At 53.3% G+C, this 17,675-nt stretch overlaps 1 protein-coding gene across 1 annotated transcript in view; it reads right to left on the minus strand.

The window, feature by feature from the left end:
- The window catches only part of COL23A1 (collagen type XXIII alpha 1 chain), a 365,892-nt gene that overhangs the window by 12,261 nt on the left and 335,956 nt on the right, over window positions 1–17,675 (minus strand). Inside the window, exons 6-16 of the mRNA XM_065873754.1 lie at window positions 12,088–12,114; window positions 10,629–10,655; window positions 9,248–9,274; window positions 5,789–5,905; window positions 4,883–4,918; window positions 4,440–4,466; window positions 3,718–3,744; window positions 2,670–2,723; window positions 2,062–2,124; window positions 1,615–1,659; window positions 112–189 (exon numbers count right to left, since the gene is read on the minus strand). Coding sequence (XP_065729826.1) covers window positions 112–189; window positions 1,615–1,659; window positions 2,062–2,124; window positions 2,670–2,723; window positions 3,718–3,744; window positions 4,440–4,466; window positions 4,883–4,918; window positions 5,789–5,905; window positions 9,248–9,274; window positions 10,629–10,655; window positions 12,088–12,114 — 528 coding nt within the window. The remainder of the gene's footprint in view (window positions 1–111; window positions 190–1,614; window positions 1,660–2,061; window positions 2,125–2,669; window positions 2,724–3,717; window positions 3,745–4,439; window positions 4,467–4,882; window positions 4,919–5,788; window positions 5,906–9,247; window positions 9,275–10,628; window positions 10,656–12,087; window positions 12,115–17,675) is intronic.

Here is a 17,675-nt window from a genome sequence, read left to right on the forward strand (position 1 = left end):
GCTGCCACTGGTCCCTTGTGTAAAGAGGTGCAGGACTTATACACAAAGTAAATGAATATTCCCTCAGGAAACGAACAGCAAGGTTGTATCAGGGTCTACCAGGAACACTACCATAAGGGCATCCAAGATCCTGCCATCGTAGTCAATTACCACCGTGTCTCCTTGCTCACCCTTGAGGCCTGGGGGACCCTGAGGCAGAAAGAAGAGGAAGAATTTCAGGGAAAAGCATGGTAGTCATTTCTGTCTTACCCAGAGAACCTAGTAACCAGGGCTGCACACAGGCCAGTGAGCTGTGGGTCAGCTCTCAGCTGTACCCTGGGCGGCCCCAGCATGGTGTCTTCTTGCATTCTCTCGGGCACTGGCACCCTGACTGAGCAATCCAGGGGCCAGGCAGGGGGTGACACAAGGGAAGGGGGATGCCTGGGGCCAACTGAGGAACACACCTCCGCCTAGCCTGGGGGTGGCTGTGATTTGCCTTCACGTGGGAACTGAAGCCCACTGAGGCCCATCCCTGCGTTCTTGAGAGAAAATGGAGAGTCTGATTTTGATGTGAAGTGCTTCAGATTTTTAAATGTTGGCAAACAAACAAAAACACCCAAACCCTCCAAAACACTGCGCGGGCCAATTAAAGACATGCCGGCTGGATGCTGCCCTTGTACCTCAGTTTCTTAACCTCAGGTGGAGACCGCACACACCAGGCACTGACACTCCCATTCGCTCCTGGTTCTGAGCACACACCCCCCTACACACATGTCCACATGTATGTGTTGCACATGCATGTGTCCACACAGGCACGCATCCTCACAGGCATGTGCACTGCTGCTGGAACCTCACCTTTCATCTGAACCTCACCTCCCCACTGGACTCTTCTCTGCTAGGAGAGCAGCGGGGTCTGTGAGCACTTTGGTCAGGCCTGAGGCCATCTGCGCAGGATGGAGAGACCCAGGCCAGGGCATCATTTGCCAGCTGCCTCCACGGTCATGGCCTTCACGGAACTGTAAGGTGTACACTGAATTCCCACACTCAATGCTTAATCCAATTCCCTGGCCACCTGCACGACCAGGCTGCGGGCTTAGACCTGTGTTTTGGAGGAGGAAGGCTGCCTCTGGGAGCATAATGGGGATGTGATTGCCCAAAATCACAGGGCCAATAACAGGGGCTGGGATGTAGTTCTAAAAGTGTGTTGATAGGGGCTCATCACAAAAGATCTGGAACCAGCTGTGGTGGCTGTGCTCCAGAGACAGGGGTGAATGGTGATGTGGGGCTGGGGGAAAGGCAAGGCCCCACAGGGGGAGGGTAATGCCATATGTCGCAAATCGAGGTCTATGTTTGAATACGCCAAGAAAAGAGTCTGGGAGGGCAGACACTTTCCTGGGGAGGAGGAGAAGAGGGGAGAGGACGGGACTCTTATTTTCACATCCATAGTTGAACATTTTACCAAAAGCATGTATTATGAGACTAAAAGCAAAAAAAAAAAAATCACTAATGAATTATTATTATTAAAAAAAGACTCCCAGTTCCTGCCAGCTCTTCTGGGGTCTCTGGGGGACAGGGGGCTTCAGAAGGAATCAGGCCCCTGGATCCCACTGGTGTGGCTGGGGGAAGACGGCTTACCCGCAGCCCTGTGGCTCCATCGGCGCCTGGCTGGCCGGGCTCCCCCTGTGGAGACACATGGTTGCAGCCAGGTGTGCAGGGCTGAAGCCAAAAGTTCCCCTGCCCACTCTAGTCCCCTCTTCCCCAAAGGACACAGGGCCGAGTGGACATGACTGGCATCCCAGGAATGGGGCTCCCTGAGGGAGGGCCTGTGAGACCTTCCTCTGACCCCACGTTGTGTAGAGATGGGCCACTGAGGCCCAGAAGCCCAAGGCTACACAGTGGAGGCCTCATCACTCACCCAGACCCACTGCCACCCGCCCCCAGGTGGGCTTCTGATTGCCAATCAAACAAGACCCCTGGGCCTGGGACCTCCCGGACTCCCAACGTAAAAGGGCAAATTGGAGGTGAAACCCATCTCCCCCGTGATGGGCCTTTGGGAACCAGAGCAGTGGACTGTGATGTCACCTTGGGCCCCAGGGCTCTGTCCACGCCATTCTCTCCCTGAGGCCCCGCGCTCCCTGGCTTGCCCTGCAACAGAGGCGTGTGCTGTGAGAGAGCGCTGGGGGCAGGCTGGGGGCCGCCTGGGTCTGTGGGGCTTCCGGAGTAATTCCTGAGAACGTGCCTGAGCCCAGCCGGGGGTTGGGGGGCATGGGCTCAGTGCAGCCCAGAGGACTCAGGACCAAGGCCCCTTCTGGTTTAGTCTTGGCACATGGTTGGAGCAGCTCAGGGGCTCAGCCAGTTTGGAGGCAGGCTGGCCAGGATTTGGTGGTTGTCTTAACTGGTTGGGGAAGCAAGGAAGATACCCAGTTCCTGCCTTGGGGACTGGGTAGAGTGGGGCCACCTAAGATGGGAACCAGAAGACTTGAGGGTGTGAGGGGAGGCAAATGGCTTGGGTGACTTGCCAGGCCCGTTGGTGAGTGGGACCCTGGCCTTACTGCTTGCCTCCCTCTGGCCTGTCCTGGTCATCAACCCATGTGCCATGATGTGAAAGGGCGGCGCAGGGCTTCACCAGGCAGGTGGGAACTGGGGAGGTGGGAGGCAGGGGGACCACTGAGGGAGGGACATGTACCTACCTTGGGCCCTGAGGGTCCTGGGAGCCCTGGCTCGCCTGGTGTCCCATCATCCCCCTGAGGAGAGAACAGTGGAGGCTGCAGCCCTCAACCTGCACACACTGGCTGGGTCCTCTGGCAGTCAGTTGGCCATCCCCCCCCTGTACTCCCCAGCACACCAGTCCACTTCTGGCAGCAGCACTGGTCATACTGGGTTGGGGCAGCGCCCCTCTCCCCTCTTCGTAACTCTAGGGCAGGGGTGGGGTCAGATCCACCTCTGTCCCCTGTCCCCACTAGCCCAGAGCACACCTTAGCAGGTGTGTGCAGAAGGAATGGATGGGTGGGTGAAGGAGAGGGAATTCATTCCCTCCGTCAGCAAACACCTCTGAGCACCCTCTGCAAGCCAGGCAGATGGGGTCCCTGCTCAATGAGTCAGAGGAGACTGAGGGCAAGGAAATATTCAGATAAATTCATAGCCCCATGCCGGGAAGTAGACAAGAGAATATAAGAGAATGGTGGGATAGAGAGGGGCTCAGGGAGAGTGTGTGTTTCAGTAGTTGGCTGTGGACGGTCCCCCAGAGGAGGGGGCAGCTTTGCTGAGCCCAGTAGGAGGAAGAGGAGGAGGAGTCCCAGCCATGGGAAGCAATGGGGGAAGATTAATCTGGGTCAGTGGTTCCCAAACTTGAGCACATGTCAGCACCACTCAGGGGGCTGCCTGAACAGAGCACGCCCACCCCCAGTGTCTCTGACTCAGGGCCTCCGGGATGGGCCCCGAACACACATGTCTAATGAGCCCCCAGTGACGCTGATACTGCTGATCCAGGGATCACACTTTGAGAACCAATTTGACATGGGAACAAATCTGATATGTTTGAGTAACTGTATGTGTTTGATGTATTTCTCTAAGAGTGAGTGAATGAGTGAATGAATGAGATCCTGGCTTCAGAGACAGAGGTCAGAGCCGCCACCCACAGTCAGGACTTAGGTTGGGTTCCACCGTGCCCAGCCCCTGCCCTTCTCTCCAGCCACTTCCCACATCCCTGCCAAGAAGGCCATCCACAGCCACCCCCACCTTCTTTCCAGGAACACTGGGCTCACCCTGCAGGGGAGACAGTGGGGATGCAAGAGATGTCAGAGCCACCTGGACACCAGGCGCCTGCTCCTCTGGTAGAAGTGGCCCTGATGACCCCCATCCAGCGCAGCCCAGAGACCCCCGAGCCCCTCAGAGAGATGCATGTGGGTGCTGGGGCTGACGGTCTTGGACTCCACTCCGACCCTGACCTGGTCCCTCCCAAGCTGAGTGACCCTGGGCAAGTCACTGCTCCTGTAAGAGGGGCCCTGACTCCCCCAGCCTCAGAGGGTGGTTGTGAGATTAGAGGGAATGCATTGAAGGCCCTTGACTCCCAGCAGGCACTCACTAAAGGGGGCTCCTCTCCCACCTTTCCCTCCTGCTCAGTCCAGGGGCTCTGGCTCCTTCAGGGAGGACCGTAGCCTGCCTTCCCACCCTGGCAGGTGCTGCTCAAGGAGGGAGGAAAAGAGAGCTGACAAGCTAATGGATTTTATTATTCGATCCTCACAACTTGCTGTGAAGGAAAGGCAGGAAAAGTTTATCATGACCCCATTTGACAGATGAGTAAACTGAGGCACAGAGAGATGAAGTCACTTGCCTAAGGTTACAGAACTTGGTCTTCTAACCCTGCCACTTTGGTTTCAGTGGGGGTGGGGGAGAGGAAGGGTGGTGGGGTGAGGGAGCCCCCCCACCCCAGGCCTGAGACAGAAGTGAGAGGAACTTACCTTGGGCCCTGGGGGTCCACTTGGGCCCTGGAATGAGAGAAGAAGGGGTGTTAAACGTGATCCCAGACAGGGCTCCCGGGCTGTCTTCCTTAGCATCCTTGTTTTATAAAGGGTGACACCAAGTCCCAGAGGGCAGGCAGGGCTGTCTCTGGAACCCGGCTGTGCCACCCATTTGTATCTTGGACAGAAATCTACTTTAGATCTCAAGCAGTGACAAGTGGACTGCGGGCTCCCTCCCAGGGGTCTGGGTCTATGAGAATTCTGCTGGGGCTGGAGTCCTGGCCCATCTGCTCCCCACAGGTGGTGGGGGAGCAAGAGTGCAGGTGTGCACACACATACAGCCGCACACCCAACCCCGATGTGGGTGTGTGTGGGAGAGGGGCTTCTGGGCCTGGAACCACGGTCCTGCCAGCCCGGACCTCTGAAATGCCCTGGATACTGACCGTCTCGCCATCTTGTCCAGCTTCTCCTTTGGCACCCTGAGGAGGCATAAGAGGAGAGCAATGAGGGGAGGCAGGGTTTCACAGTTGACTGAGCCCCCATCTCCTGCCAGACCCTGGGCTGGGGCTGCAAGTACATTTTGTCCTCACCAAACTTCTGAAAAGTGGGCATCACTGTCCCCACCCCACAGACAAGAAAGTTGAGACTCAGGGAATTATACGCCCAACATGACAAGGAATTGGTGAGCCAATTGAGTAGCTTCCCGGACAGGGGACCCTGGTGGCAGTTTGGTGGAGGTGCCAGCTCTGCATTGGAGGGAAAGTACAGGTTGGAGCCCCCGGGTGAAGGAAAGAGGCAGTACAATGAGATTTGGCCTCCGGTATTGGGGTTAGGACTATGGGAGGACAACTGAGGCTTAGTTAGTAGGAGAAAGAGAGAGAGAGGTAAAGAAAAAACAGAGAGATAAAAAGAAAGAGATACTGAGAGGGAGAGAGAGAGAGAGGGAGAAGAGGTTGGTAGAGATCTGCAGAGACAGCAGCCTCATATGGGTCTCCCGGTGTAGATTGGGACTGAGACTATAACCAAGGTTAGGGTCAGGGTCTATGAATCTATGTGGGGTTAGAGTGTGGGGATAAGAGCTGGGTCAGAGTCTGTAGGGGTGAGAGTTAGGGTCTGGATAACAATCTGAATTGGGGGTGTGGATCTGGCTTTGGGAGTGAGTTTGGGGTCAAGGTCTAAATTGGGGTTAAGGACCTGGTTAGTGTCAGATTTAAGGTGTGACTGGAGTAAGAGTCTGGGTGGGTGTTTGGGATAGGGCTAGGGTTGGCATTGATTCTAGGATCAGGGTTTGGAGTTTTGGTAAGTACAGAACCACGTCCTGGGTGGTCCAGCTCCATGCTCTCTCTTACCACTGGGCCTGGTGCTCCCCTGGGGCCATCTTTCCCAGTGTCTCCAGGAGGGCCCCGGGCCCCAGGAGGTCCTGGGGGCCCTGGAGGCCCAGCAGCTCCATCTTGCCCTTGATCTCCCTGAAAGAGATGGGGCCCAGCATGACTCTGAGGCTGAGGGGAAGGGGTTCTGGCCTCAGAGAGAGGCCTCCCTAGATGGGCGGCCAGATGCCTTCACCTTCCCAGCCCTCGGCAGGCTCAGAGGAAAGGGCTTTGTTATTGGGCCTCTTGCCACTTCTTGGTGGCCACACAAAGGGACAGGTCCCTATACCTCTGCATAAGAGGCCAAGAGGATCTTGTACACTCCACGGCATGCTCCATGTCTCCAGCTCTCAGTGCCTGAAGCCCAGCTACGGTGTTTAGGTGAGAGATGAGACACACTAGGTGTGGGACAAAGCACAAGTGCCCAACCAGCGCCCTTCCTTCTGGAATGGGGACTGTAAGCCTCCTGAAAGACCTTCCTGGTCGGTCAGCTCCTGCTTTATTAAGTGATAGAGGCACACTCTTGGGCATTTGTCCCAGATAAACAGAAACATGTTCACACAAAAGCCCATACATGAATATACACAGCAGCTTTATTCATAATAGCTCCAAACAGGAAACAATCCAAATGTCCTTCAATGGTGAATGATTAAACAACTGGGGTACATCCATGTCATGGAATACTGCTCAGCAATAAATAGAAAGGAACAAAGTACTGACACATGTAGCAACTTGGATGCATCTCAAAAGATTTATGCTGAGTGAAAAAAGCCAATCTCAGAAGTTGGCTACTAGATGACTGCATCTACATGAGATTCTTGGAATGCAAATTTATAGAGATGGAGCACAGATTAGTGGTTGCCAGGGGTTAGGCATGGGGGCAGGGAGGGAGGTAACTACAGCTATAAAGAGATAGCAGGAGGGATCTTTGGGTGGTGGTTGCACAAATCTCAAGGGTGATAAAATTGCATGGAAATAAGTAGACGCACAAATAAGTAAAATGGGTGAAAATGGAATAAGGTTGGCAGATTGTATCAGTGTCAATTTCCTGGTTGTGAGGTTGTACTACAGCAATGCAAGATGTCACCATTGGGGGAAACTGGATGATGGGTACACGGGGTATTATTTATTACAACTGCCTGTGAATTTTTAATTATCTCAAAAAAAAAAAAAAAAAAGAGCGACAAAGGACCACACCATCTCTCTCATGCAGCACCAAATCCCTCACTCTTGGCAGTGTTAGTAATGGGTCAGACCTCAGGCAGCCAGAGCCCTCACCTTGTGGCCCCACCTGCAAGGAGGAGAGGAGGAGAGACCACAGTGCCCCCAGCACTTCCTGCTGCCTCAGTGGTGCCCGCCCAGCACTGGCTCAGGGCACAGTAATGTGGCACATCTGGCTCAGTGCCAGCAGTTCCTAACCTTCCTGTCACCAAGAAAGGAAGAAGCCTTTTGTGGATTGGGCCCCTGCTGTGTGCCCAAGCGCTGAGGAGTGAGGCCTACCTGGAGGTTATCTCACCTAACCCTGCGACCACCTGGCCAGGGCACTGCTATTGTCCCATTTTACAGATGGAGTAGCCAGTAGTCAGAGAATGTAATCGTTTACCCAAGGTTACAGAGCTAGGAAAGGAACTGTCTCCTCTGACCACTGAGGCAAGAGTCTCTTTTAGACAGTATTTTTCATCTGTGACCCCACGATATGAGAGAACTTGGTTCTCTAGACCACTGCACTTAAGACATAGCTCACTTGTTTTCCTAATTAAAAAATTAACTGAAGCTCGCAATGTCCACCATGCAGATCTTCTGATCAGTCTGACTCAGCCAGGGTCCTGACCAAGAAGATAGAATTCCAGCCAAAAGACAACTGAGTCTGGTAAGGTCACCCAACCAGAGTGGCAATAGTGGTGGGCCATTCCTGTCTCATTTTACACTGTGTTAGGAATCAGGTGAAGATACCCCACCCACTGCTGCTCCTTTAATAGCTCAAGGGCTCAGGGTGGGAACCACTGGCCTGGAAGCTCCTTACCAAGGCAGAAAATGGGTGTAGACACTTGAGCAGGTTCTAGAGGAGGTTTAGGGTCTTCTCCTGAGTTACTTGGAATGAGGCTGGTCAGCCTCCTCCTCCTCCTCCCACCAGGATCGGATGGCTGAGGTCTCCCCCGGGAATGTGGGGTGAGTCGAGGGGAGTGTACACACCAGCAGCCCAGACTCCGCCAGTCTACCTTGAGGATTCGGCGATTGTACACGTGATGGTCTCTACTTATAAATCCCGGACTGAGCCTCGGGAAAACCATCTAGATGGCAAAGAGGTGTGTGATGAGAAAGGCAGGAGGGTGATTTAGAAACGACCAGGCTATTTCTGGAGGCAAAACCACTTAACCCCACCTGGAGAGAGGAAGCCTGGTCATTGGAAGTGGCGGAACACATTCTCCAAACATGGGTGCTATCCTTGCTCCCATCCCACGGGCTCCTCTTCAATGGGACCTTGCACTCCCCCAAGAGCTGGAGTCCATTTCTCCACCCTCTTGACTTGGGCGGGCCCTGTGACTGCTGTGACCAATAGAATGCAGTGGACGTGCTACTGTGTCCGTTCTGGAGGTAGCTCTTAACTGGTCTCGTGCTGCTTAGAATGCTGCTCTTGGGAAGCCCCTTTAGAAATGCCCCCACCAGCCTGGGGAAAGCCTGAGCTGCACAGAGATCCACGAGTGGGCATCCCCAGCTAAGCTCCCCACCAAATTGCCAAGACTTGCTTTGTGGGGCCCAACCAGCAGAGGTCTCCACTCTGCTTCAGCCTCCGTTGAGGAGAACCCTGGTTCAGAACAAGGCACTTCTGGGTGCCTGGACTCAGGGGGCATGAAGGGCTAGAAGTGGGCTGGACAGAGACTCTGATCTACTGTTCCCACTTGGGGTGCCGGGTGCCCACTTTCCTGATTGCCATGAATCTTCACCTCAGTGGCTTGGGGTCAAGGATGTCATCCCCATTCACAGTTGGAGAAACTGAGTCTCAGAGGGGAAGGTGACTCACTCCAGGTCACTCAGCTGGTAAGTGGCAGAGCTGAACTCTGGGCTCAGGGCTGCTGGCTACATCCACAGTCTTCCCTATTCCTGGGTGCCAGCTGCCCTCAGGAAGATCAGTCTCCAGTCTGGGCCCAGTGCCAGCCCCACTGTCTGCCCATCTACGGTGATAAGGGTGACTGGATGTCTGCCAGAGAGTCCCTGTCTGTGCAGGGGATGGCAGCCTCGGCCAAATCAAGGTGCTTGGGGCTTCCACCCAGCGGATGTTGAAGTGAAAACAGGCAGCGAGATAGACCACGGGTGGGGAGGGGCTGCTTGCTCATTTTTTTCTGTGATAAGCATAGGGATCCAGAAGAAACGCTAGGTATACCTTATTATGATATGAAACAAACCATGTGGGATCAGGGGAGGGTCTTGCTCAGTTCTTACCCGGGGGCCAAAGTCTCCTGGTGCACCCTAGGAACAAAAAACAGGGTGATACATCACCACTACTTTTATTACTACTTCACATGTGTGGAGCATTTACTCTGTGCTCAGTGCTTCATATACACAGTCTCACTTCATTCTAAGAAAAAAAACATAAAGGCTCTATGTCATCTCCACTTCCAATGAGGAAACTGAGGCACAGAGAGGCTAAGTAACTTCCTCAAGGTCACACAGCTAGTAGATCCAGGGCTTGGAGCCAGGTGGTCTGTTATCTATTGGCAGCCCCCAGACACAGCAGAGTGGAACCCCCGAACCTGGGAATAATGAGGGATGATAATTGATTTACTGTTTTAAGTCACCAAGTTTTGGGGCAGTATGCTATGTAGCAGTAGATGCCAAGACTTCAATTTCTCTCTGTTTTCAAAGCCCCTACCTTAATCATTTCTATGACTTGGTGGCATCAGCCAGAATTGGCAAGAAGGCAATCACTGTACCTGCCAACTGCACGAGTGTCTCATCATCTACAAAGAACATTCAGACGGTTACCTCACGCAGTCTTCCCCATGAGACGTTGGTTTTAATTTACAGATGGAGAAACTGAGGCCCAGAAAGCTGGGTAACTTGCCAAAGGCCACACAGTTGGTGGTGGAGCTGTAATGCAAACCTGAGGCTCTGAACACCAGATCCTGTGCCTTGCTCAGCCCTGAGGGTGGACCGGAACACTGGCTGCCCTGACCTATGTGGGCCACATAGCAGTGGCGCAGCCCAGCCCAGCCCTGCCCTGCCCTGCCTTAGAAGTGCCCTGTCGGTTCTACCACACCCAGGTCTGTTATGGCCCCTGACTCCACTGTGGAACACACAGGTCTCCCCTCTCTCCTGCTCCCCTCCAAGTCACTTGGAGTTCCCAGCCCTCCAGGAGTCTGACTGTGACATTTAGTGCCAAATGTCAGGGAAGACCTTCTCACAAAGGGCTGCAAAGGGTTAGCTCTCTGCCATTTGTTTTCCTGGGGGGGTGTCCTCCCCACAAAGAATGCCATCAACAGTCAGTGTTCAATTCCACAGACTCTTCTGGCACCTTCCCCTTTTCAGGATTGATTATTTTGGAAACTCGTCATTCTGGGTAGACTGTGCTTTGAGTTTTGTTACACTCTGGTGCCAGGAGAACTCGGATTCAACCCTCCAGGTACTTTAAATTGTCAAATGTAAGCCTTGTAACCATTTTAGGAGGTAGGCACCACTAGCCCCACTTCACAGATGAGGAAAGTAAGGCTCCAGGAGGGGATGTAACTTGCCCAAGGTCACACTCTGGAGCTGGGGTTTGAAGGCAGATTTCTGGCCTCCTTTATCAGCCTACTGCATCTGGACAGCTTCCAGCATCACTTACCTTTTCTCCTTTGGGGCCTGGAAGTCCCTGGAGAAGGAAGATAGAGAAAGAACAGGAGTGAGTGAAGAGCACTAGGCTAGCCCCCTTCTATCTTCCCTGAGGCTTTGAGGGCAGAAGGGCCTGTGAGGCTGAGCAGAGCTGTGGGCAGCTGAGTGAAAAAACATACACGCCTATCAGCCTTTATGAGGGCTGCCTGTGCTGGCCCCAAGGAAGCTCTGAACCTCAGTGCTCACCACAAGGAGGACAGGAGACTGGGGTGGTCACTGGCATCCTCTCTGGACAGGGGCACATGTGCTAGTCATTTCCCCCAGAGAACAGAGCCCTCCCTGCTCAGCACCCGTTGTGCCCAGGTACCAGTGAGGAGGTCACTGTCTTCACAGTCTGGGGGTGTGTGGATGTGAAGGTGGCTCCCTGCAGGCCATGATGGCTGCCATCACTCTCTGGCTGCAGGGAAATGTGTCTCTTTCAGTTTTGCCAAGTTACCAGGACTTCTAGGGAAGCTGGTCAGGTCACACACAAGGCACCAACTGTGGAGCTCAGAGACCCCGGGGTGGGGGCCAGGCTGCAGTGGGCCAGCTTGGGGTTCACACTCTTGGTCAGGGACCTCGATCACTGGCCTCCTTCCCAAAACATCCATGTCCCCTTCAGGTAGTGATGGATTCGCTCATTCACTCATCCATCTAGGTAGTGGGTTCTTTCTTCCCCTTTAATGATGCACTCATCATCAGTCAGCCCTTCAATCATTTGTTAATTCATTCATTTTTTTCACTCACTTGTCTGCTCAACCATCGTGCATTTATCCATCCACTAACTCATCTACTCTTCCATGCATCCAACTGTGTGTACAATTCGTTACCTCATTTGACTCTTCTTCCATCCACCCATCCATTCATCCATCCATCTGTCCATCTGTTCATCAATCTATTCATCCATCTGTCCTTCCTTCCTTCCATCCATATCCAATTATTCATTTTATTATGCTGTCTCTGTGTGCATCTTATTCATTCTGCTAAAGATGCCAGTGGACCATATGCTTCTGGTCCAGGTGTTGAGAACTCTTCAGCCTGATGTCCACCATCTAAGTCTTGAGACTGTATGAGGGGATGCTTTGTGCCTCATGTGGGGTCTGCTGGGAGGGCCTTCTGTGTTTTGAGGGCTGACTGGGCACCAGGGACAGTGCTGTTCACAGTTCTTTGCATCCCCAGCATCCCTGTGGGAAGAGTTAATATGCCTGTTTGACAAACAGAAGCCTCAGGCTGGGGAGGTGAAGAGGCCTCCTCAAGGTTGCACAGTCAGCAGGTGGTGGACCTGGATTTAAACTCAAGTCTGATGGTCAAATAGCTTCTCTCCATGCTAAACCAGGTTCTTAGTGGCCCTTCTCTCTGGCATCCACGGTAACTCCCAACCCCAGGGGCAGCCCCATCCCAGGACCACCTACAACTGCCCTGTTATCACTTACGGGCTTGCCATCCAGACCCAGTGGTCCCTGGAAAACGAGAGCGAGAGAGAGAGAGAGAGAGAGAGAGAGAGTGAGAGAGAGAGTGAGAGAGCACAGAGGTTACACACAGGAAAGGCATTTCTTCTGTGTTTTACGACCCAGAGGCACAATTGAGTGACAAGAGACCAAAGCCTGCCCCGACCCATGGTCTTGGGTACATTTCACGTGGACTCAGGGTGGGGGCATCTCTGTGCTGTTTGTTGTCCAGAATCCCCTCCTCTGATAACAGAGCCCGTTTCTTCTCCAAAGCCACCCCCATCCACCCCATAGGGTTTGGACATGTGACCATATTCCCTCGGCCAGGGTGAGTAGTTCAGGTATGAGTGTCATGCCTGGGACTTCGAATGGTGGAGCTTTAGAAGAGAGAGGATTCTTTTCTACTGACGGGGCTAAGCCTGGAGCTCCTGGGGGCACCACATGGCTTGAGAAAGAGCCAACAGAGAGGAAGGCAGAGCTGAGAGACAGAGAGGAAGGCAGAGCTGAGAGACAGAGAGGAAGGCACGCAAAGGGCCTGAAGCTGAAACTACCTCTGCATACTTCTTTCTGTTTGTCAGCGAATACATTTCTTTCCTTAAGCCAGTTTGAATTGAGTTTCTGTCACTTGTAACTTGCTAGGGACCGAATGTGTCCCCCCCAAATTCATATGTTGAAACCTAATCCCCAATGTGATAGTATGTGGAGGTGGGGCTTTTGGGAAGTGATTAGGTCATGAAGGTGGAGCCTTCATGAATGAGATTAGTGCCCTTATAAAAAGGACCCCAGAGAGCTCTCTGGTCCTCTCTCCCCACCATGTGAGAACACAGTGAGAAGTTGAAAGTCTGCAACCCAGAAGAGGGCCCTCACCAGAACCCGACTGTGCTGGCACTCTGATCTCAGACTTCCCAGCCTCCAGAACTGAAGAGATAGATTTCTGTGGTTTATAAGCCATGCAGTCTATGGTACTTTCTTAGAGTAGCCTGAACTAAGACATAACAGGAAGAGTCTTGAAAGCTCTTTCAGCTCCCTGCACTGCTGTGGTCTTTGAAGGAAAAAGTCAAATAATACAAAGGTGGGTCTAGAGAGCTGGGGCCTCTCAGTGGTCTGGGGGCTTTGTGGTATCTTCAGACGGCTGGTGACCACTGCCCAAAAGCTCCCACTGTCTACCCACCTGACAAAGCCTCACTGGATTCCTCTATACCCTTGTGGAGGTGTAGAGGGATCTAATGGGGGTGCCATGGACTGGGTCCACCTGCCTGCTGGGTCCAGTGGTAAACAGCCAGTTTTCCTGGCTGGGTCTCCAGACTGCCCTGGCCGACAGCCATCTGCAGATTCCCCAGATGCTGTGAGAGCGACTGCTCCTTGGTGCCCTCACTCAAGGGCCTCACTCCAGGCAGGAAACCAGGGCAATTCTGAAAATTGGCTTCTGGCCATTCCTTTCACATTCAGTAGAGGGTCTGGATGTCAGGGTGATGGCCTGGGGGCAGCTAGGGTCCCAGGAGAGGGGGAGTGGGGCCATTCCAAGGTCTTGGGGGCCCAGGCTCTGGGGGCTCCTGGTCAGGTGCAGTTTCGGTCCCCGCCATCTGCAGCTCATCAGAAGCTGTCCTAGCCGGCCTGTCTCCTTGGGCCAGCTCCTGGTTGTCCTGACCTGGATCTGTATGAAAAGGCTTTTCCCTTTAGCAGTCCTCTAAAAGTAGGTCCTGCCCCTCATCTACCCCCGCCCCCCACCCGCTCAGGCCCTGCTAGGCCTCCTCAGGGCCATGTCCCTCTGGGCATCTCTATGGGGGACCCCTCACCCTAGCCCTCTCAGCTGCCATAACACAGAGGGCCCAGTCCCATCCTGGGTCTCTTCTGGGGGCTATTGGTGGCCTCCACACTCTGCCTGAATCACAACAGAAGCCCTGTGTAAGGAAGGTGTTATCATACCCATCTTACAGAGGAGGAAACTGAGGCCCAGTAAGGGGAAGGCCTTGCCCCAGGCCATGCAGCCAGAAGAAGTGGGGGCTGGAGCCGACATGGCAGGCACTTCAGTTCTGTGTCCACACTACACTCAAGCCACGGCAGTGGTCTTGCCTGGCCTCTGGCCACTTTCCCCTCTTGTCTGCCCTTGCATGCTTCTGTTCAAACTTTCCCTGCTCTGTCCCATTGCCCACTGGATCTCGCCTGCCCACGGGCCCCCAGTCACCTTGTCCAGTGTGGTTGCCACTGCAGACTCTGTGCCCAGGCCCTGCATGTGTCTGTCCATCCTGCTGACCTGAGCCCAAACACAGTGCAAACTTTGCCGCTCTCTATTCTGCATGGATTAAGAAAAGCCATAATGCAGAAGGAAATTAAAAAGAGACTAAGATGCAGTTTAGAACTAAGTAAAGCTCCTTCCTTTTCAAGAAGTAACAAGTGTTGGTGAGGATGTGGAGAAAAAGGAAGCCCTGTGTGCTACTGGTGGGAATGTAAATTGTGCAGCCACTATGGAAAACAGTATGGAGGTTCCTCAAATAATAAAAAATAAAGCCACCTTATGATCTAGCAATTCCACTTCAGGGTATTTATTCAAAGAAAATGAAAACAGTAATTTGAAAAGGTCCCTGTACCCCCACTATAGCATTATTTACAATAGCCAAGACATAGAAACAACCTAAGTGTCCATGGATGGATGAATGGGTAAAGAAGATGTGGTACACACACACACACACACACACACACACACACACACTGGAATACTATTCAGCCATAAAAAAGAACGAAACCTTGCCTTTTGCAACAACATGGATGGAACTTGAGGTGCATTATGCTAAGTAAAAAAGTCAGGCAGAGAAAGACAAATACCACATGATCTCACTTATATGTGGCATCTAAAACAAAACAACAGCAAGAAAACCCACGCTCCTAGATACAGAGAACAGATTGGAGGTTGCCAGAAGGAAGGGGGCGTGGGTGTGGGTGTGGGTGTGGGTGAAATGGATGAAGGGGTCAAAAGGTACAACATTCTAGTTACAAGAGTTCTAGGGATGTAATGTACAGCAATGAGGACTCTAGTTTACACTACTGTACTGTATACTCGAAAGTTGCTAAGAGAGTAGATCTTAAAAGTCCTCATCACAAGAAAAAAAACAAAACAAAACAAACAAAAAAGGAGACTAAGGTGCAGCTTAGAACTAAATAAAGCTCTTTTCTTCGTATGTCAGGAGGCAGAACACAGCAGGCCTCACTGCTAAGTCACCAGCAACAGCTGCGACATCAGCAGGCCTCGGAACTGGATAGCGTGATGAGTCCAAGGTGTCCCTGATAAAGGCCAGGACACAGAGCAGGGTTTGCTTTGGACTTGACTCTGCATCCCTCACAGGGTTTGCCCTTGCCACAGCCCTGGGAGACAGGTGCCATGCCCCCTCCTGCAGATGAAGAAGCTGAGTCAGTGGGATTGTCCAAGGGCTTGAAATAGGTTCCACTCTCTATGGAGTGCTCCCTCTTCTGCAGCACAGGGTAGTGGGGGTGACAGATGGCTGTCCAGGGAACCTAGGGAGAAGGTTCATAGGCTTTGCCTTCTTTCCAGGATTCCTGGTACATCTGTCTCCCTCACTGAGCAGACCCTCCCTGGGCAAGGGCTCCCTGGACCCTCTTTCACTTTGACCCTCTGCCAGGGCCAGTACCAGCTGACGTGAAGCATGCAGCGCCATGGTGCCCTGCTTTTCTAGAAGTGTCCACTGCAGAAGGGAGCCCGAGGATGTTGCCTTGGCTTTGACCCCAGAGGGGAAAAAATCAGTGCCACCAGCTGTCTCTGAGAGCATTAGACCTCAGCTGCCCCTTCCTGAGAGTGAATCCTGCCTTCCAGGCAGGATGCTCCCCTCTGCCAACTCCAAGACTGTCCTCGATGGCGCATTGATGGTGCAGCCTTGGTCCCCAGCTTTCTCGTTTGTGAGAAGCCCTGTAAGTGGCAGAAAACCAAGTTTCCCACCCAGGGCCCTGCCTGTATTTGGGATCACAGAGCCCTTGCCCCAGTTTTAAAAACATGAGTTTTTAAAACTCGTGGAGTTTTAAAAACATGAATAAAGTCTGTAGTTTCTGAATAATGGCAAGAAGGGGCATTAAGAGCAGCAATCTTGGAAACGCCCATCGCAGGGCTGAAGGAAAGTCACCTCGAATTCCCTGGGAACCCAAGATTGGAGCTGTATGTGGCTAGATATGATGCCAAGAAGATTCCCTTGGCAAACACAGAATGCCCATGTGCAAATGTTTAGAGACCAGAGGGTGCTGGCCCAGCCTTGTGGGTGGAGCTGACCCATAGCCATGGCCTTAGTCTGAGGAGGTGGCTCTGGGCTCACCTCTGGTGACACTTAGGCAAGAAGGCTGTGCCCAGGCCCTTGAATTCTCTCTCTGGGGAAACAGCTGACCCTTGGAGAGGCTGATAGGTGACCAGTGGTGACCGGGAGTCACTGAAGAGGGGACTCACAGAAGGGTTGGGTGGAGGAGGAAACAGCCTGGCTTTGGAGTCAGATGGACCTGCCTAGCTCTGGGGCATGATTCTGACCCCTCTTATGCTGGGGGAGGTTGGGCCCTGGGCTGTGAACCTTAGAGGATGGGCCCTGCCTCTACATACTGCCTTTCCCAAACTGGTGTCCAAGGAACAGTGTCTTGCAGGGTGTAACAGGCTTGCCTGGGGAAGGGAATACTATGGTCAAATAAGGGGTTACACCCTATGAAATAGGTTTCTTTCCTGCAAGATTTGCCTGAGCCATCATTCTGCTTGTGGGTCTCCCGGAGGGCAATGTTCCCAGCCTCACTGGACTCTCTCATCTCAGGGCCTGGCTGAGTCTTAGCAAAGCAACTCTGATGGCAGGCTGTGTGGACCATCTATGAACCAAGTGTTTCCATGTGTTGGAGGGAGGCCCAAGCCTGGCTCTGGGTGCTCTGAGAGGAGGGAAGGGTCAGGGTCAGGGGCTGGTCAGATGGGAGCCAAAGACAAACATGGGGTGGGTACAGTAGTCAGGCTGGACCAAGGCAGGGCAAGGTCTAGGCTGAGTGCCCCAGCAGCTGACAAGCTGGTTCTGGGAAGCCAGGCCATCTGGACGAGCAGAGCCCCAGACTGGGTGGAGGTATGGCCTTGGTGGCATGGGGTCTTATTCCATCAAGGCAGCCCTCCCCTTCCCCGACCATCAGCCGCTCCAGCTGCTTCTCCCCCTGGGTCGCCTACCAGAGGAGCGGAAGGAACGACACTGGGAAGCCCATGGAGTGAGGGCAGGGCTTGGGCCTTCCCTGGGTTCAGATCCCCTCTCTGAGCCTCAGCTTCCACAGAATGGGTGATCCTGAGAGTCAGATGCCACAGCACTATGCCTGGAGGCGCTCGGTTCCTGCCGGCTGCCTCCCCTGCCTGATCAAAGCTGTGGAATTCACCAGAGGTTTTCATCCCCTTCTGCCCTCCACGAAGCCCCACAGCTGTTTACAAGCCTGGGTTCTGCTTTAAATCACTCCTCCCTGGTGCAGATCAGCTGAGCTCCAGGATGCTTTCGGATGTGTGGAAGCAAACAAAACCCTGTGGTGCGCTGAATCGCACGCCAGGAGGACAGAGCCCCCGTGCTGGC

Source organism: Phocoena phocoena, chromosome 3 (genome assembly GCF_963924675.1).
Source record: "Phocoena phocoena chromosome 3, mPhoPho1.1, whole genome shotgun sequence".
Taxonomy (NCBI): domain Eukaryota; kingdom Metazoa; phylum Chordata; class Mammalia; order Artiodactyla; family Phocoenidae; genus Phocoena; species Phocoena phocoena.